This window comes from Salvia hispanica, chromosome 2 (genome assembly GCF_029641045.1).
Source record: "Salvia hispanica isolate PSC_SH4W2 chromosome 2, Shi_PSC_v1, whole genome shotgun sequence".
NCBI lineage: Eukaryota > Viridiplantae > Streptophyta > Magnoliopsida > Lamiales > Lamiaceae > Salvia > Salvia hispanica.
The window spans coordinates 7,064,601-7,086,033 of record NC_142693.1 but is presented as its reverse complement, the minus strand read 5'-3'; the positions used below and the strand labels follow the sequence as shown (position 1 = coordinate 7,086,033).

The 21,433-nt window shown below is 35.0% G+C and overlaps 2 protein-coding genes, 1 long non-coding RNA gene and 1 other non-coding gene across 4 annotated transcripts; 3 read left to right on the top strand and 1 right to left on the bottom strand.

Annotated features, from left to right (window-relative positions):
* Positions 1-6,893: 6,893 nt before the first annotated feature.
* Positions 6,894-8,032, top strand: LOC125185854 (F-box/kelch-repeat protein At3g06240-like). The gene is made up of 2 exons (XM_048082287.1): positions 6,894-7,421; positions 7,463-8,032. Exons 1-2 carry the CDS (start codon positions 6,894-6,896, stop codon positions 8,030-8,032), a joined length of 1,098 nt encoding a protein of 365 aa, XP_047938244.1.
* Positions 8,033-10,693: 2,661 nt separating this feature from the next.
* On the top strand, positions 10,694-11,573 carry LOC148931493 (uncharacterized). Its single transcript, XR_016135168.1, has 3 exons — positions 10,694-10,991; positions 11,125-11,250; positions 11,371-11,573. It is a non-coding gene; the product is annotated as an uncharacterized LOC148931493 (long non-coding RNA).
* Positions 11,574-12,593: 1,020 nt separating this feature from the next.
* Positions 12,594-15,172, bottom strand: LOC125202660 (O-fucosyltransferase 20-like). The gene is made up of 6 exons (XM_048101105.2): positions 14,324-15,172; positions 14,068-14,236; positions 13,870-13,959; positions 13,502-13,785; positions 13,158-13,416; positions 12,594-13,071 (listed from the first exon to the last, which is right to left on the bottom strand). The coding sequence occupies exons 1-6, from the start codon at positions 14,914-14,916 to the stop codon at positions 12,835-12,837; spliced, it is 1,632 nt and encodes a 543-aa protein (XP_047957062.1). The 5' UTR covers positions 14,917-15,172; the 3' UTR covers positions 12,594-12,834.
* Positions 15,173-17,909: 2,737 nt separating this feature from the next.
* TRNAI-UAU (transfer RNA isoleucine (anticodon UAU)) lies at positions 17,910-17,983 on the top strand. Its single transcript has one exon. It is a non-coding gene; the product is annotated as a tRNA-Ile (tRNA).
* The last annotated feature ends 3,450 nt before the right edge of the window (positions 17,984-21,433 follow it).

Genomic DNA, 21,433 nt, shown 5'->3' with positions numbered 1-21,433 from the left:
TGACATACTACTACTTTATTGCAACTATATGAAGATTATCAAAAGGGTCGCCCTAGCATGGAAATTAAAGATACAGTTTTTGGAACAATAACTTGGCAACCACTAGTAAGTCAACTTTTAGACATATTTTTGAATTTGACACATTATAGTTTGACAAATTTTTGAATTTGAAGCGTTATAAAAGGGACACGCCAAAATTGATTTTGGAACCATTATTAATGGGTGATAAGTAAGAACTTCCTCCTAAAAAGAAGTATACAAAATAAATAATTAACAGAATTAAGAACAAAATCACAACATAAAGTGTAGAATCCTAGTAAAAATTAAGTGGTCCATACATATTGCCATGTGGTGTGTCCAACCAATCATAATTGAAAAAAAAAACTTATTTTTCTCTTTCTTTCGTTAATTGTGGCCTGAAACACGACAAATAAAAAATTTTATTTGTGGAAACAAATTGAATACTTCATAATTAAAACATAAAATCACATCATAATGATTCAGCAAGCCCAAAAAAAACTAGACATGAGAAGGACGTCGTTTTTATAATGGATAAATGAATTTAAATTTAAAGGCCGCGCCACGTAGGAATCAAACCTAAGAACAAATTAACCTCTCTACCGCTTGACCTACTCACACACATAAAGGACATCATATTAATTTGATACTTGATGACAAAGTGGAGATTTATTTATGTAGAATAATTATGTTAAGAAATGTATAAAAACTTCTTCTTTTTTTTGTCAAAATGGATATTTATTAGTACTGTCTTCATGAATATTTACAAAATAAAAACCTCTAAAATTAACATGGAACATGAATATTAGAGCATCCTTAACGCGGAGGGGCTGGGCCGCAAATCGCGAGTCCCGGCCCGGGCCATGCGCTAGACGGCGGCGAGTCACGGTCTGGGACGGTCCCGGGGCCGCAGTTCCGTCCCTGGGCCGCTCCCGAGGTCCGGCCCGACTCAGGGTTATGCGCATCGGGACGGGCCGCAAACCCCCAAAATTTTTATTTTTTTTTCTTTTTTTGATTTTTTTGCCATTTTATTATACCCATTTCTTCAACATTCTTCCACCAATTTCTCCATTTCTATCCTCTAAATTATTTCAATATTTTTTTTAGGATGTAATTTTTATTTTCTAGGTTTTAATAAATTTTTTTCCAAGGATTTGTAAAAAAAATTTCTCGAATTTTTAATTTTCTATTTTTCGACTGAACAATGAATTTTCCCGGTTTTAATTGTTCAAAGTATTCAATTTTACGAGTAAAATAGGTTGGAGTTGTGAATAGTGCAAAATAATAGTTGTGGCCCGAATGGTGGCCTGCGGGGTTAATGGAGTTGTAGCCTGGGACCCGAAATTTAGGGGAATGATGACGTGGAGGGGACTTGCAGCCCAAATCCGGAATGGAGTTAAGGATACCCTTATGGACTCGGATCCTCTGTTGTACCTCAAAGCACGGCATGAAATGCTGCTATAAAAGTCCATATTCTCCCATTTCATTGATAAACTTGCTAAGTAATTACTTCACAAAATTTCTTGTGTAAAATTAGTTTTCTACTTAGTAGTGGAGTAATATTTTATGTTGATTATTAGCTGTAAATAACGAGTAACTAGATAAGACCTCTTCAAAGTTCAAACTAAGTGACTCATTCCAACTATCCGACTTGTCCACGTCTCTCATTTCATTTATTTACTTTGTACTCCGTAATTCAATTCTGATACATTCACTCTCTTAATAATAAATAGAAACAAAAATAAAATAAGAATCCACATGGAATCCTCTTAGTAATGTAACAACATCATCAACATTGACATTTCTTGGTCATCAAATCTTGCATTGATTCACTATAAATAACCATTCCAAAGAGTAGCCTCTCATCACACAACCATTACAAACATAACACAACAAAGGAAATTACAAAAAATCCAGACTTGTGTTTGAAGAATGAGTTTCTTGACAATTATTTTAGGGTGTTTTGTGTGTTCGTCTTCTCGCGTATCAGACACGACCTCGCAAATCTCCGACAATAGTAAGCGCAAGAATGAAAAGAAGTCGGCACATGCTCCAATTCCAGTATCTTACTTCCCACTCAACTCCAGATTCTCCTATTTATAGGTGCTGCCTTTGTGGATATAAATCTCTCTGTTTCTTTGAGTTGTGGTTTTGTTTTCATTGTTGAGAGATTGTTTCTTTAAGTTGTGCTACTTTGTAGAAATTCAATAAAATTATACAATCGTTGAAGAAGATTTTTTTCAGCTTACCTTTCATGACTCTTTTACAACTTTAAGGCTCATTTGTATCATGAATTGTAACAAACTCTATCAATATATATATGTATAAGTATATGTATAGTGTGTACAAGGTCTCTTAATACAACATTAAGAATAAATAAAAGAATTAAATACATATATGATTTCCTATTACTACTATACATGCTTCTTATTCAAAAGATGTATTGAACTACACAAGGGCTCTTCCGCCCAACTTGATCCATTAGAATTTATTAAGTGTAGTAGAGCACTTAATTTATACACCTCAAAAGAGACTCTCACTTCCAATGTGGGACAACTAATACTAGTTAATTACTCCCTACATTCAAGACTTCAAGCTTAAATAAAGCTCAATCGTGCCCAACTTTAATCCACTATTTTTCACTCACTGAGAATTGGATTTGAGAAAGTGAATATACTACGATCATCTACGCGGAATGATTGATGCTATAGCATTTAATTTTAGAAAAATTAAATGTCTTGTCATATTTATTTGGTCAAAGTCCATTGACCGGGCACATATATTTAATCCATAATTCTAACAATTATAGGGATCTAGCATATCTTTTCATATTGTATCCACAGGGTCGCGTTAAAATAAAACCAACCTTCTAATCCAGAACCCAGAACTATCTCAATATTATGTATTAAAATTATCAACACAAAGACAAAACTTTCTCAATAGATCTGTGTTGATAAAATTATGTCTTTGTGTTGAGATTTAAATTTACATGTTATTTTGAGAAAGTTATATTTATATGTTGAGAAATTTCCAACATAATGTTGAAGTTCTGGGTTTTGGATTGGAAATTAGTTAGCATTTGATTATAACCCTGTATCCACATATATTATAAATATGTGTGGAGTCTCTCATAGGAATTAATCAATAAAATCATTATCGTTTGCCTAAGACTTGGATGCCGGATTTTAATCAACGGATCTAAACTCTCAACGCTGCGACGAAGACTCCTCCGCGCCAGTCCTATCGTTTGTCCGCCGACCCTTAAACGAGGGCGTCGGAATTGCAGTGTTACAGTTGTGAATTTGGACGGAATTCTCACGTTAGGAGCAGGAGGCTCTTAACATACTGGCGGTGTAAATATTTGACAGTCCATTTTGGTATTTGAAAAAAAATTACTAAGAAGATACCAATGATCATAAAGGTTAGAGTATTGTAAATAATATATTGAAAAACAAGAAGAAGATATTGATGATCAAAAAGGGTTGTTGAGCCATGGTCGTTAGCAATGGAGGCTGATTATGGGAGTGTCGATAAATATTAAACTTATTGATAGTGAGAAGAATGCTGCTAATGTATGTACATTATCTATTTTGCATGTTCTACTTTTACAGAAAGTTATGGTTGGTTTTGGTCCACATTTTGAGAATCAATCCTGTAATATATTGATTAAATTAAAGGTTCAATTTTGTCTCATCATTTGTAATGTTTATCTAAAACGTAAAAACTATGTAGGTAGACATAACAAAAGTTTTGATGATTGAAAAATCTATCAGTAGTCGAAATCAAACGCCGATAATATTCAAAATTACACACTGATAATGTAACATCCCGGAATTTAGAACCTTAATTTTAGAGCCCTAAAATTTATTATCGATGACGTGGAAGATGTGAATTATTTGATAAGTGAATTTATTACATGAGTTTATTTGATTGAGAAGTTTGAAAAGTCAAATTTGTTAACTATTATGATGTGGCATATGTGATTAATTAATTCATGAGATGAATTATTTGATTAAGGGTGAGTGAGAATATTAGAGAAAATTTCCATAAATACTAGGCACTATTTCTTTGTGATTTTCAAAAATCACATGTAGAAGGAAAGGAATTGTTTTATTTTGATTTGACCTCTTATTTGATTTCTTTCCATACCTAGAATTAAAATATTCTACCAAATCTTTCCATACTTCAAGAGATCCTTATCATACCTTATTTTAATTAATATTCAAAAAATCCATGCCTTAATTAGGCTCAAAATACACGCCTATTTCTAGGCCAATGGGGGAGAATTTTTATTTTATTTTGCTCCGTGATATTTTATTCTACTCCGTAAAATATACCAAAACAAAATCTTGGCTAATTAAAAAGCCTAGTTTTCAAAAATTACATGGAATATTGCCTTAGAGTCTATTTTTGTTAATTCTTCTTCCCTACTCCATAATATTTATTTTATTTATTGTGGAGAATAAGATCTTACCAAATATTCTATTCTAATTACCTAAAGATCTTGTTGATCACTATAAATAAGAGAACCCCTAACCCTAAACCCCATTATTTTCGCCCCCCCCCCCCCTCCTCTCACTCTCTCAAATTTTTCTTCTTCTACTCTCCAATATTTTGCTATCTTTTGGAGAAGAATTGAAGTTTAATCCAAGAATTCTTGAAGAACCAAGTCTCTACTTTGTTTCTACCGATCGTTTTCCTCTAAAAAGGTATTTTGTTTATATATAAGTGTTCTTTTCTTCTTCTCCATCTTTTTCTCCTTTCCAACCGATTAATCGGTCTCCTTGAACCCTCATGCATCTTCTTTGAGTGAGATTGGGATGAAAAGGGAAAGGGAATTTGGAACATGTGTGTGTGTGCGTGCGTGTGTGAGTGTGGCGTGAGTGTGTGTCGTGTGTGTGTGTGTTGTGTTGTGTGGTGTGCTTGATAGCTAAATATTCTTGTGTGATATATGTTGATGTTAGAACTAGGATTGAGATGTGAATGAAAGTCATATGAGGAACATGATCTTTGATTTGTGATAATAAGATGAATCGATGGGAAAAAGGGAAAGTGTTGAGACATGCATGAGTTAAGAGTTGTGATTGAATCTGATTGGTGAATATGTGCCTATATATGTGAATAAAAAGGTGAAACCTCGGTTGCGAAGCCAGATAACGGAAAAGCGAAACTACTTGAAACTTAAGCAGTCGAGGTGGGCTTTACTCTTAAAACTCTCTTTTATTTTTGTCAAAAAATATTGATTGGAGTTATAAGGGTGGTTTAACTGCTATGCCATGCCTATGTTTGTTTTATTGTGAGATTGTGTGTCTGATGCCTAGTTTGTGAGTTCGCTCCATTGGGCTATAGGGCTATGGATATGATTATACGAATTCGGGTCTGAGTATGGGCCGCAAACCCTATCAGACTGTGTACACGAGGGGATCGGGAGCCGTCCTAGCTAGTCGGCCGGTCTCGTGGGCGAAAAGCGTGGCCACGCTTTCGTCGCACCATGGAAAGATTGAGATTGTGATTGTGGAAATTGATGAGAAAATGGGAGATTATTTGATTGGCCAATCTATGAAAATATTTTGTGATACTCGATGATATTTTATTTGACAAATTGTAAAACTCGAGTTCACTTGGTAAGGGTGGCATAACTTATAAAATGTTTTCGCAACGAGCTCACTGAGTATTTCAAAATACTCAGCCCTGCATGTGTTTTCCTTATGTGCAGGTTGAATGACGACGAGCGGTGGCGGGTGTTGAGCATGATAATTAATTAAGATGGATGTTATGAACTTCAAGCGTAGTTGTGTCTTCATACATGGCTATTTTTTCTCTTGGTCGTTTTCCTTCTCTTGGTCGTTTTCCGCTGAGTTTTGATGCACCTTAGAGTTCGTCGTTTTTGAATATTTACATCTTTCCTTCGATTTGAGGCCTTAGACTTTTTCTTGTGATTTTATCTTAAATATTATGTCGTACTCTCGAGAATTTGATCGTTATTTATGATACCCCTTTCTCTTTCTCATTCAAGCTTTTAGGCTAAGTTGTTGCTTTAAATACTCTGATAGGTCTTTTAAATCTCTTGGTCAAAATTCTTTAAATGAAACCCTAGCCTTGTTCATTTCTTCGAGTCCGTTTGGTAGCAGTTGCCGCATTTATTGTACCCTAGGAGAGCGGGCTGTTACAGATAAGATACCCAATCGATCACTTAATCAACGAGTAAATTTCAGCTTGCCACGTTGATATTTTGATCTGATAATTGGAATAGTTTTCTAGGATAATTTATAAATAATGAAAAATGATGAATATAAAATGGCAAACACGGTCATATTTTTGGGTAAACTTCTTAAAAGATAAGAAAAAATTGACCCTAAACCCTATAGCCTACATGTTGGTGGGCTCAAATTTTTAAAAACTGATAATTAATATAATAAATTCTTATTGATGTATCAAATATCTCGTTAATTTAATATAATTTCAAGAACTCAATTGTCACTAGATTTATTATAATAGCAATTAATAGAAAATTAACATACAAAGGTCTCCGCCACAGAATCCTATATTAGACGGAATTCACAGTTTTATTTACCTATTGAGTGCAGACTTTATCTCAGTAATGTATTTATGAAAATAAAATCTTTGACAAAATCTTTGGTCAACTAAATCTGTACGTACATGTATTGCTTATATAAATATTGTACCATAGTAAGGGAGTTTTTGATATACATTATACAGCACCAAAATCAAATATTAATAAATTAAATATAAATAAAAAATCGAAAACAAATACACATAGCATTAGACCTAGCCCTATAAATATCTCTTGATAAACTCATCACCGGCTATAACAAGAACCATAATTCCAACAATTTCATCCAATATTCATACACATGGCAATGAACAACGATGTGGTGATAGAAATCCTCTTGCATCTTCCAGTTCGATCCCTCTTGATATTTAGATCTGTTTGCAAATTCTGGTGTGACGTCATTGATTCTACACGTTTTCGAGAGCTGCACACTGAGTTACATATCAACAACAATAACGACAACGGCGGCAAATCTGATGATGCAGTATATCTACAATTTACTCTTCCTGATGAGATAGGAATATTGAAACTATCAACAAAGCTTCTAGACAACGGGAAGTCGTTAAAATCGCATGACTTTCCGTCTTTCAACAGGACACATCATAGGACGGCTGATCCGAATAGGCGTTTAAAGGTAGCTGGGGCAGTTAAGGGTCTAATATGCATAAACACTTCTTCAGAAGAAAATATTCCATCCATAGTCATATGCAATCCTTTTCTAGATCAATTGAAGATTCTACCACTTCCTCACCGCCCTTCTTGTCAGTCGTGTGGAAGGACCCTTTGTTACCAACAGGTTGGAGTTGGCTTCGATGAAGATTACAAAGTGGTACAGCTGCGCTGATGTGCTACTCATGGATGCATTGTAAGCAAGCCTACCTATATTCGAGAAGGATGAATTCTTGGAGGAAGTTGGCTTTTGATCAAGAATTGTACATCCATGGTCCTATAAAGTCGTTGTGCAAGAATGGCTCCTTTGCACACTGGATAGGATGGCGGAGAGACTCACAGTTTGTCATACTAAGCTTTGATATGAAGAATGAAGTGTTTCTGACATTCACGATATCAGGTCATGTGCATGAGTCGTTTTACATGAATCTAGAGGTTCTTGCAAAGGATGAATGCTCGTTTGTTTTATTCGGATTATATAGTTCGCTAGTGGTGATGGTTTATGAGTCGAGAGTCGAAGGGAGTGAGCTTATATGGACTCGTGTGATGAATGTGGAACAACGTGTTTTACGGGATATGCCTCTTTGGAGGAGCGATGATTTTGCAGTGTTCAAGAAGCGTGATTGTGTGGTTTGGTGGTTGCTTGATTTTCTCGAAGAAAGGGTTTTGTTACTTTTGTATGATTGTCGTGCTCGGGAATTCATCACGCGTTTGGAGCTTCCGGAGACTTTGGCTATAGTTGAGTATGAAGGAAGCTTCATTTCACCTTAAGGCCCCTTAATTAGAGGCATAGGCATAATTTGGCCGAACTTTGTTATTTTAGGTTTGTTTACTCTTTTTATTGTGATTTTTTCCTTGGTTATCATTTTTAAGTTGTGATACTATATACTACTAATATATATTTCGCCCCCTCCTTTTATGATCCTGGATCCGCCACTAACTAAGGTCTTCTAAATTATTAAATCACGATGTTTGGGAAAAAGACTCTTAATTAATTTTCAATTAATTTTAAATCTCAAGCTCTAATAAATACACATTCTTTTTTAACACATAAAACTTCATCTCACATGAATCTGGCACCAAATGAAAATGCTTTTCTCGAATGTGGTTGTAGATACACTGGACTGCCCCAAATCGCTCAAGAAGTTGGGCACACGTCACATGTCATCTTCTAGCATCCATCCACGACCCAGCTTTGGAGAGAGCGAGGAGGAGCTCCGAGTGCACGACCTCCTTTTCAGCACACTCAGCAAGAAGCGCGAAAATTTTAATTCGTAGATTGAATTTTCTATTGAACCACAATCTTAGGATTTCGTAATTTAAGTTCATTTTATATGAAGTTGTAATTTTATTTATGAAGTGGTTTTTAGGTTATATACTGTGTAGTCGTTTTCAATTTATATAAAATAATGTAAGCTAATTAAATGTTGACACTAGGGTTGGCAAATCGTGCGTGTCGGGTCGTCATCGTGTCGACACGATAACGACACGAACACGATAACAACAAACACGAACACGACCCGTTAAGAAAACCTCAAACACGAACACGAATACGACCCGCTACCCTCAGACACGAACCCATTAATGACACGAACCGTTTCCAGTCAACACGACACGAACACGACACGAACCCATTAATGACACGAAAATAAGTATTGAAAAATGAAAATAATAAGAATAATAATATTAAAATATTATGTGTTAATAAGAATAATAATATTAAAATATTATGTGTTAACAGATAACACGAACACGACATGAAATTTTCGTGTCCTTAATGGGTCGACCCGATAAGGACACGAACACGATAAGCTCTGACACAAACCCATTAATTTCTTGCCGGTTCGTGTCGTGTTATCGTGTCGTGTCAAAAATTGACAGCCCTAGTTGACACCGAGACCGAGTCATGTTGCATATTGACTAACATAAAATACAAAATAAAAATAAATACTAGTATTGAGTAACTATCTGGTTTCTATATTCAAATCTTCTCAGAACCGCCAAACTAACTAACTGAATGCGCCAAATAAAAATCTAAGTCATATTCGTCTTTCGCAAACAGTCTCTCAAAAATCGAACTCAACCGCTTCTCTAATCGCGCGGAACTCTGTCGCTTTCGAAGAAACTCGCTGCGGAGCTGTGAAAAGTTTCTCAACCTCACCTCAACTTCACGTTAGGATTTCGGTATCATTCTGCTTTTTTGTTTTTACTGCGATCGTAGCTTAAACTGTATTGCATTGCACTTCCTTTACAATTGGGGCTTATTTGACGATATGCTTTCTTTGATTGCGAACTTTCTTTTCGGATCAAGTTAATGTTGGTTAAATTTTATGTAATTTAGTGTAGATTTGAGCTTAAACATGGATGGATTTAGGGTTTAGATCGTAATTTTCACTGCGGATGAAGTTAATGTTCGTTATATTTCTGTGTTTACTGTGGATTAAACATTCTTATGGTGGATTTAGGGTTTAGGTATGCGAATTTTCTGTTTATATTTCTGTTTTTTGCGAATTCTTCAACAATTACTATCTGGCTTTCTTTAATTGCTTGTCTTCATTCTTAAGGTCGTTAGATTTCTGTGTTTTAGAGTTGATTGGAGTTGAAACTTGGATTATTGGGTGGATTTGGGGTTTAGGTCGTTCTTGAAGTATTACTTGCGAATTTTCAATCTAGATGAGTCTTTTATGTTCGTTATTCAACAATTGGTTGTGAATTTTCTTTCTGGATGAGTTCTTTATGTTCATTCTTCAACAATTATATACTGTGGCTTTCTATAGTTGCGAATTTGAGCTTGGATTCTTTCATTGCGATGAAGTTTGATTTGATTTGCATTGTTGTGACATTTTAGGATTGAGATGGCATCTGGTTCACCTAATCCACAGCTCAACCCAACTCCATGGCCGTTTAATGACGGCGTGCTTTTCTCCAATGATCATATGGAGGTTCAAAGTGATGGGGTACTAGTTATTCCACATGTTCTAACAAATCACCAGGCTTCAGATTTGGTGGTGAAGCGCATTGGAGTTGGAAGAATTGGTGCTAGGTTCAAGGACAAGGATGAGGATGGAAAGGCTGTTAGAATTTGGTGTGAATGGCTAGGGAAAGTGGATTCCACCTCTGAGGAAGCTCCGAAGCATGACTTCGCTGTTGTTACCTTCTCCTACACCCATAACTTGGGGGGGATCCCGGTAGTTCAGGATCATAGTGGCTGCTCTGAGAGGACCTGCGATATCTGCCAACAGAGGCTCTTCCAAAACAAAGATGTTGCTGCTCTGTTAAATTTGAAGACTGGAAAGCTTGTATGCAGCACTAGGAACTGTTCAGGGGTTGGACATCATCTGAACTTCTCTTTTTCATTATTAGCCTACTTCCTTTTATAATTCTAGTATTTGATATTTCTCCAAATTAATACTCGTATGCAGTCATTCCATTTATGTCATGTTTCCTGTCTCATCAAGTGGATGCTGATCTTTGAGGCTGGATCATTCACTCAAACATTATGGCTGCCCAGGAATGAGAAAGAGGCTGAAGCCAAGTATGAAAACATGCACTTGCCTTTCTGTTCTCAATCCGAGGCACTGGGAAAATACTTGATGGGCAGGGCATACCACTTGACGAGAACGGTAAACAAATACCAGCTGATAAGGACGGCATACCCATACCAATTGAAGGGGAGGGTATACCAACTGTTGCCAAGTATCTAGAGAAGCCATATCATACTACCACTGAGGTTCTTTAGTTTCTGTATCTGAACCTTCACAGCCATATTAATGCTTCAAATTATTTGCATTAGTGTTCTCAAGGTTCTTTTTCTTTAATATTGCTAAAGCTAAAGCTAAATCTTTCTTCTGTTTTCATTCTAGATATCCGGCTATAGGAACATACTGCGTTCTGGTCACGATGCTTGGATGAAAAGTCCTGAAGCGTTGGATAACTACTCCTTGGGGTTTTACTTCCCTGAGCAACATGATGTTGCTGAAATAGATCAGGTCAAAGTTTGTCTGATCTTTGTTATACAATTCATGCCAATTGTATGCATATGCTACTACTGGCTAAGTAGTTTTATTTGGCATTGATGCTAACAAATATAATTTGATTGTTTATGTCAGCAAACGGTAGCGCATCTGCACCTGCTGGAATTCTACCGAGCAGATGATTAGATGGCTTCGCTGGAAAATGGAGGACCACCGAAAAATCAAGGGATGCTTTGCATAATACACGTTTAACCAGATTCTTCTGAGAAATCAATGGGATGCTTTACATAATACACATTTAACCAGATTCTTGCGTACATCGTATTCGCTTACATCTGTCTGCTGTAAATACATTCCACTCTTTTGTGATGATTTGCTTCGAATTCAGCAAGCTTTGTTGCTCTTTTTCAATTTCTATGTGCATATATAGTTAAGCAGGTAATAAGGTCACCTTCCTTGATCAACTGAGGAAAAAGTGACATCATTAACTTGAGTTCTTGGTAGAGGTCCTTGCCTGTTTGATATCCTATTAGACGTAAATATGTTACATTTTCATAACATAGATACTTAGATAAGCTCATCCAATATAATAATTAGGCAATAAGAGTTGAAGTATTAATATGTATTGGACTGTACTGGAGTTAATTTTATCCCAAAAAAATGAAATTTCGAAACCATAATTAGCATGCGACTAACAAGGTGCATCTTATTCATAGACTGGATTAGAAAATAATTAAGCGTGTAACAAGGTTTTGAAAAAGCATATGAGTAAAACTAAATTAAAGCAAATTGAAAAAACTTGAGCCAACAGGGACAATCTTCATTCTAATAGCAATATCCAGGTTATTAATTCATACATATTGTTTCTACATTGGTAGCTTTTCAATACATGTTGACGCAAAGAATTCGACACTTGTTCCTATGTAAAACCTATTTAGTTGAGACGATATATTGACAAAAAATCTTGCATATAATTTGTGGTGCGAGCAAAATACTTGACTAAGATACAAAATTTTGGCTGGCAAGTATTGTGAACGATGACATTTTAGAATAAATACATTTTTCACCTAAAACTGAATCTACCATTTTAATGTGTTTTCTTGCGTTCTTCCTGCATCAATAAATTTAACCGTAAACTCTACACTTTGCTTTAAGTTTTGTGCCCAAAATGAATCACCTTATATGAAAGAATAATATTATCTATGTAAACGTATCATAGATAGAAGTAGTATAATGTACTAAAGCAGTGGACTATATACAAAACCAACTTTGAGTATACTTTCTCAATTCAGTCATATATATATATGACATATGTATATGTATAGTGTGTGCAAGGTCTCTTAATACAACATTAAGAATAAATAAAAGAATTAAATACATATATGCTTTCCTATTACTACTATACATGCTCCTCATTCAAAAGATGTATTGAACTACACAAGGGAGACTTATGGAGCTATATGTATACCATCACAAGCCAGCAGAGTCTGGCCATGGCCGAATGCAACGCCACCAGAAGATCCCGTAGGCGTCCTGTGTGTCGTGCGTGAAGTTGAAGGATCACGCCACAAATGACATTGGTTGAGATGATGTTAGTCCTCATTGTGCCGAATGAGCGACTGTGGCATTGCACATGCATTCCGGGATTGGATATTTGGTGACGTCCCTCCCGGCCTTGCTAGTCCTGAGCTCCGGCTGGCCCAAGGAATCGCGGTGCAAGTCTTGGATGATGCTGTTGAACTCACTCTCCCCAACAGAGGACTCCATGAAATATTTCAGCATCTGTCTTTTGTTTGGGATTATAGTCTTCTTGTGCCCTGCATAGGCCCTCTGCCCCTGTGTTTTCAAACCAACACTTGATAAGCAACACAATTCATCAATAATCTTTCTCTACCTTACACACACACACACACACCATGTACCTGAATGGCATGCCCCATGTTCCCACCATGAGAAGCCATGAACACATCACTTCTCTCTGAAACTATGTAATCAATGGCGGCCATCAACGACGCTCGCTTTGCAAATGGCTCGAGCTCGCCCTGCAAGGCGAGGTCTTCTTTGTTGTAGAAGTGAGGAAACTCAGTTATGAGTGGAAGAAGTGTATCTTTCCCTCCCAATGGAAGCCCTCCAGCCCAATAGATTCTTGCACTCTTAGGAGCTCCCAAAGCTTTGAGCAACCTAAACACACAACATACACAGCTCAGTACTATAACTAGTAATTGGTGTTAGCAATTAGCAAAACTCCATTTTGTCTCATTCAAACCTTGCAACTTCCAAGGCATTTAAAGGGCACAGCCCGGCAAGTTTCCTCTGATCGTAGGTCATGTTTGATCTTGAGGTCAAGAGCTTGGGACGCGCCTTCCTCTCGTTACTTATCATCTGGTCATACTCAGGACCGAGCCCGGGAAGGCACCCCGTCCTCACCCACACATCCTTTTCCATTCTGAGATGGAGGGCGACATAAGGCCCCTTGCTCCTCATTCTCTCCGAAAGCCTGTTGCCTACTTCCGTGATATGAGGGGCGAATCGCAAGGCATGAAATGCAACCTGCAAATAGTCATTCCTGATCAACAACTGCACAAATTAACAAGATAGGTTCCATAACCACATAGCTATCTATCAAGATAATACCTTGCAGCGAAGCTTCTGAAGGTCGGAAGGAAGATCCTTCGAAAGCCTCGAATCCAAGCCACGCAACAGCAGCACACCATCCCTCCTAATCTGCATCAAACAAATGAGATACTCCACTTTATTAGACCATTCTTCCATTTCCCAATCCATTGATATAGAATTGAGCTAACATCAAGAATCAATTGAAGTGAGCCTTACCCGTCGAATGTAACGTGATCGAATCCATTCCGGCGAGGCGTGGAGTGGAGTTGTCTTCTCCTCCACCGGCCGTGTCATCAAATGTGTAGAAGGGAGTGAGTTCACTATCCTCACATCACCACCCAACACACTCTTGAAATGATCCAAATCAAATATATCAGAAAATTCACTGCAACAATCACAAAAAGCCACTTCATCAACCAATCCCAAAAATCACCATCACAGTAAAAATCAAGAAATGTTAAAAAGATCAAACCTTTCATCACCCCAGATAACATTAACTTGCAAAATGGGCACCACAAGAGCAGCGCCAAGAATCCTAGCAATCACGACGGCGTCAACGATCTGATTCCTCTGCTGATTCATGCCGCCGGAAACCACCACCAGCAGATACTTAGTCCTCTCCTGCACAATCCCACGGCTCTCTGTTTTGTACTTTTCACTGAATTCCAAACACGGCCTAAACCCCATTCCATCAGGCTGCTTCCAAAACTCACTCTTTTCAACAATTTCTTCCTCGCTCCCACCCACAATCATCCCCTGAGAACTCAACAGCCCCCGCGAGAGAAGAGAGCTCTGCCGCGAGATAAAACAGGGCTGACCGGAGAAGGGAATTTTGGGGTCGAATTTAGCCCACATCTTGAGCATCCACAGAGAGCAGAAGCAGAAAATCAAGAAAAAGAGGAATCTTGGGGTGTTGAGGAGATTCAAAGCGCGAGTCTTGCTCTTCTTCTTCTTGGGGGAATGCAGCAGAGACTCGAGAGAGGATTGGGAGATGGAGTTGATTATCTGAGACGGCACAGAGATGTAGCTCTGGTGCTTCTTCTTCGACACCGCCATGTGACACATTAAGACATACAATTTCAAGAGAGAGAGAGAGAGAGAGAGAGGTCTTTAATTGCAGAGACAAGAGTTAAATGGTGAATGGGTTTGAGTGAATTCGTATTAAATGGTGGTACAGGCACTAGGCTTTATAGCTTCGAGGGGAAGATTTTAGAGAGAGAGAGAGGGTGAGGGCGGCGGGAAGGGGAAGGCCGGGCAGAGTACGATCGATGATGACCGTTTGGCGATTTGTTTGGTGTTTATGTCAGTGTTTCTTTTGAATTTGTCTGCCGTTTTGTGTTTTATTTATAGCGTTTTGGCTTCTTCATAATTAGGGTTGTTAATCTGTATTAACAACTTCACCTTACGCCATTTTAAATTCGACTAATTCAATATCAGTATATCATTACTCACAATTAAGTTATTATGGAATGTTTCTTTTGTCTTGCTAATAGATTGTACTAATTGAAGATAACTATTATCCTATATTCTCGATGTATGCACATGCACGAGTATTTTGTGTTTGGACTCAATTTTTGTGGTATATTTTAAATTGTGTTTTAACGAGAAATTAAAATGAATAATTTAAAAAATGTTATCAACATATAGCTGTATAAAATTTAAACTACTATTGCAACTTGCAAGTTGTATTCTGTCAAGTGTAATTCTCAATAAAGCACCTACATTATTATATACTATCATCTTCAAAGATATGGTGAGTTCGTGACCTTCTATTAAAAAATTTATATGTAGTTTATATCTCCTATAATTGGCTGGCTAAACACGTCAAATGAAATTTAGTATAGTACATTGTTCGGAATGTCTAGTTGTGGAGGTATAAAACTCATGTGATCATAATTTTTTAGTTTATTGACTCAAAAATTGCAAACCTCATTTTTGAAAAATCTATTTAATAGTATAGTACTAGTATTTATTAAAATCATGTGCCATTTGCCAGTATTTTGATGATTGTCGTTTTAAATCATTGTAGAATATTTGACAATTACACAATTACATAAAGATATATTTACTACTAATTCTATTCAATTTGAATTGATACTCTACCGAGATATAAGTTGATACGATCATACAAACGCTTTCCCGCCGCCTCTATTAATCAATAATAAAATTGATTAGTTAAATTTTAGGGGTATTATGTATGTTTATCTTTACAATTCACATGCATTACTTCAAACTTGATCACTTGGTGTCTGGTGATTTAAACATATATCGAAGTAATTTAATATTTACTAATATTTGAAAACATAACAGTTGGATTACAGTCTACAGACACGAAATTTCGATGTGGACATATCAACTCCAATTTAACAAAAATAGGACCATTTTTCATAAAGTAATCTTTTATCCTCGTTTATATAAAATTATTACATATTGTAACACGTAATTGATATAACATAATGAAACATGAAAATAGACGGTTTAGCAGGTCTATTCAATATTAATAATATGAAATAAATTAATGTTTACAAGATCAGTTTCTATCAACGTTAGTTAGCCCGTTTACTTTGATTCGGCAATACTTCACGAGTTGGCTTTCGTATACATGCAAACAAAACACATTTATATTTTGTAAATAATTTAGAGGTGGGTGGATTTAGTTTTTCTTTTTTTATTTTAAATATAAACACACAATATAAAAAAATTTGAAAAATTGCATCATCTTCAAAATTCCTCACTCTTTCATCAGAATAATGTAGAAAATACAGTAGTTAACCATGCATGAGAAAATATTAACCTGAAAACTCAGCATGTTATGAGCCGATACACAAAGTAAACGGAGATTATATAAAGGAGAAATTCATCTATATAAAATAAATATAATGTCTATATAGAAACAGAAAAAAAGTGAATAATTATTAAAGAAAATGATGAAATCCCTATTTTGAATTGAGTTAATTTTAAAATGTGGCGTGAATTATGATGTGGAGCGGGAGATATTAATATATGTATATATTAATAGTATAATAGTGAGGAGGGGAGATCCACGCTCCACCTAGCTGCTGTATATAAATATGAAGTGTAAATTGACAAAATAATAGTAATAATAATAACGATAATAATAAATTTTAGTCAAATTCGTTTGGCAAATTTAAATTTTGGTTAAAAATATTCATGAATTCTGATATTTTTTTAAAAGATTTCCACGAATTCCAGTTTAGGTAAAATTGTATGGATCTGAAATTATGCGAAAATGAGACCGTTAGTTAATTTTTTCAATTTTTTCTGCACAGTTAACGAATAATTCAATTGTATCATCAATTTGAAATATATTTGTGCCAAAATCAACAACATATTACAAATAAAAAATTAAAACTTTTTATCATGGAAAATTGGAAAATATGATACAGTAACATATTTGTATTTCATATTATCCCTAAACCATAGCACCACAAAGAAGACTACACTTGTTTCTCAAACATAGCATATATACAGCCTAAACATGGGACTAGCTAGATTCAGACTATCCTTATTTCAGCAATATCTTCATTGCAAATATTTATTGCAATTTTTGTACTATTTGATTTAAGGGTATCACGAAGGATTACTTGGTTCATGGTGGAGAATTTACAAACTACAACCAAGTACCAAAAATTTTTCTATATTTAGGATTTAAAAAATCATGGTCCCAACTTGGGACCAGATCAGTTATAAAAACGAACAACCTTTGACATTGTAATAAATAAAATAATCATATTTTTCACAAGACTTCTCAAGAAAATACACCTTCTTTTTGTACATGTATGTTGTCCCTAATGTCGTGAATATGCAAAAGGAGCTTTCACAAATTACATTGATAAATCATTTCATTAAGAAGTAAGTTAATATGAAATTAAATTAAAAAATCACGAAATTTCTAGTTCGAATTCATATTTTTATACACGCTTTTTTTAGGCAATTTCTTGTATTTAATTATGATTATTATTATTATTATAGTTTTTCCTAGTGAAAACAGTTTTAATAAAGGATAAGTTAAAACAGAAGTTATAAAATGTTGCATTGGTCCCGTAGCTCAGTTGGTTAGAGCGTTGGTCTTATGAGCCGAAGGTCGCGGGTTCGAGCCCCGCCGGGACCACCTTCCGCTACCTGCCAATTCCATATATCTATTATTTTAATTATGTTTTTTTAAAAGAAAAAATTATAATTCTGTTAAATTTTCTAGTAGATTAAGGATTGTTGTCAAATAAATTAATAATGCACAGATTTATTGATAATTTAGCATGTAGTACTACGATTCGACCCCAAAGTAAGGGGCCTGTTTAAAATGCAACAGTTGTAATTTCATAATTGTTTTCTTTTCCATTTCTCGAAGCAAGATTGATGTATCATGCATGGATATATATGCCTGAGCCCCTGCATTGTGGGGTAAGTTGCTGCAGAGGAAAAAGTTGCAGTAATAATAAAAATAAAAATAATAGAAAAAGCAATCTCGAAATCTAGCTGGAAACACGCTGGTGATGTCTTTCCAGCATGGCAGAGGGTGACTTGTGGGAGTTGCAGATGCCACGTCGGCATGAACAGATACTGGTGGTGGGACCACCCCTCACAGAGGAATATGTTTTGTCCGTTTCCCACAGCTATACTTTTGTATTGTATCCATAGTCGATGTAGCGTAGATTAGATAATAAGACGGCTTTCTCGATTCAAAAAGTTTGAGCTTGGAACGAGTACATGAAATTATGAGCCCGTCGATTTTCAAAATTATATCTCAGGATTAGATATTTACGATTGAAATCTATTCCCTCCATCCATAAATAATAGATTTATTGTTGTTCGACAAAGATTTTAATGTAGAATTGATAAAGTAAGAGAGAGGAGGAGAAAAAGTAGATAAAGTAAGAGAGATAGGGAGAAAAAGTGAGTAAAGTATGAAAGAGGAAAGAAAAAGTGAGAAAAATATGAGAGATAAACTTTCTATTTTTTGAAAGTGATCTATTTTTTGTGGACGTCCCAAAATGGCAAAAGTGATCTAAGTGGACGGAGGGAGTATAATTTAATTATAGATGAATAATTATATGATAAATAAGAATAAACACTTTCTATAACTAAAATAATCTCAAAACTTAATCTTAAATGGATAATTAGATGATGATGAGTCATGCCAATCGAACGACACCATCAAGTATCACTAGTATTTTGTCACTCCACCATATCATCTCATTATGATTGGATTTGAATTTCAAGAAATTTGAAAAAAAAAAGTTAATGTAATAAGACTACGTGAGATATATTTATCAAAAGTAGTAAAAGATAAATAGAATATACTCGTATGAAATGAGAAATAGATTGAAAAAGAGATATAGGATATGCATTCGCGGGTGAAGGGAGTAATTTTCCAAAATCAATTAATGGACTCGGGCTCGTTGACGAGGTAGCAGAGTTGAGGCTCGGCATAAAATACCATTGCCTTGTTAATACGCTACATACCAAAAATGGCATAAATTACATTGCCTAGTTAGTTTGCTAGAATTAGGAGTATAACACATCATGTGATTAGTGTGTTTTTTGTTTTGCAAGCAAAGGGTTCATTTAACTTGGTGCCATTTGGCAATAATGACACCCTTTAAGACTGCCCAATCAAGATCGAGATTGGTAGGCTTTAAGTGGTTTGTTTGTTTCTTTTGTTAAATTCTAAATACGAGGAGTATTCTATTTTTTAAAAAAAAATTAATGTCATTGTCGATATTCAATTGGTCATGCATTTAGGATGATATGTTGCGATGATGGTGCCCATATGTTGAAGCAATGTTTCTTTTGCATGATGGATTGTTTGAATTTGGCTCTAGCATTTAAAGTGATTATTTGAAACACTTTTTTATAGTCTATTATGAGTAGGAATATAATCAGTTGATATAAATCCCTTCGTGTTGACATTTGTAACATATGTTACTGACATAATCGTCAATTATCAATTTGAGAAATTTGTTAACTTAATAGGACCCTTACGAGTATTTACACATATTTTTATGATGTGTTATCTCTAACTTTGAAGCTCAACTATAATTTAATAATTTAATACATTGGAACCACGAAACTGTATATTATTCCATTTCAAAATTGACATAAACTTATACTGTTAATGATAATTATATAGTGCACTTCATAAAAGCTGGAATATCACTTCGTATTTATTACTCGAAATCTCGAACTGTCATTCATATGATATACTCATATAGATAAAATTTGAAAAAGGTGTTGTAATAATGAGCGCAACTTGAAGAAATAGCAACCGATGTATAATTTGGAGAATGATTATTTTTCTTTCATTATGTTGCTGAATCTTCCTTGGAATGATTCATGGACTTATTTTTCAAGAATAATCGATCATTTTAATCATATCATCGTATCCTTATCAAGCTAACTCCTTCCAAGTTATTTTTTAAATAATATAATAATAATGATGAAAAATGGATAACTAATGGACCAACCGCTAAAATCATGACACGGAGATAAACACCACATTGATTATATCAATTATGAAAAAATGGATATATTTAGATAAGAATTAAAAAAAACGACAAATCTATATTATTGCTGCACGATTGTACAAAATGGTGAGGTATTGCATTTTAAATGTGTGATGAGTTATGTGAACACACTACTAGTCTACTACTACTACAAATTGAAAGTGATAATATCCTTATAATTTTTCTCCATTGACTTGATTAGAGATAATAAGTAGTATTTTTCAGAAGTAATAATATTAAGGAAAACTTTACTTTGAATTATGAGTTAGATTGATAAAAATAGATGATTAAGTATTGGAATGATAAACTGGTCAAAATAAACTAATAGTGTAATTAATCAATTTAGTAAATGAATTTGGATTATATTTATCAATTAATCCTATCACTTAAGTAAATGTTCTCTAACAATATTCTGATGATTCAAATGCAACTTTTTTTGCAACTATAACTTGCATACGCAACTTACGCAAGATTATGCCTTAAAAGGCATGTTTAAGGTTTGATACGAAGAGAGAAGGAAAATATATAGATACAAATTTAAGTCGACTTTGTTATGATAAATTAAGGGCATACTTTAGTACTACATCATCAACTCTTGAAATTTTCGAAACAAAAGTAGTATAGTGGTAATAAATTACTAAACTCTTGGAATTATGGAAATTTGGAGGTCACACGCCCTTTAAGCCACGTAAGTCATTCGATGATTGTAAGTCATTCGATGATTGTTGTATACTTCGAAAGAATGACGCATTGATGCATAAAAGAATATGAGTTGCCATTAATCAAGTTTGGTAAAATATTATTGCAGGGGGAATTTTTCATCCAGCTGACAAATTCCACAAGGTACAATTATTTGATCTCATCTAAACTCATTATTGTACTATTTTTAAATTTTCAACTATTGCATATAAGAAACAGGCGGAAATAAGGCGGCCCACTTTTTTGAGCAAAATAAAAATCAATTCTTTAAACACTATTTATTGGTCACAAAATTGCTGGCATATTTTGTAGGTTCATTGGTGAAAACTCATACTACAATAATTTCATAACGAATTAAT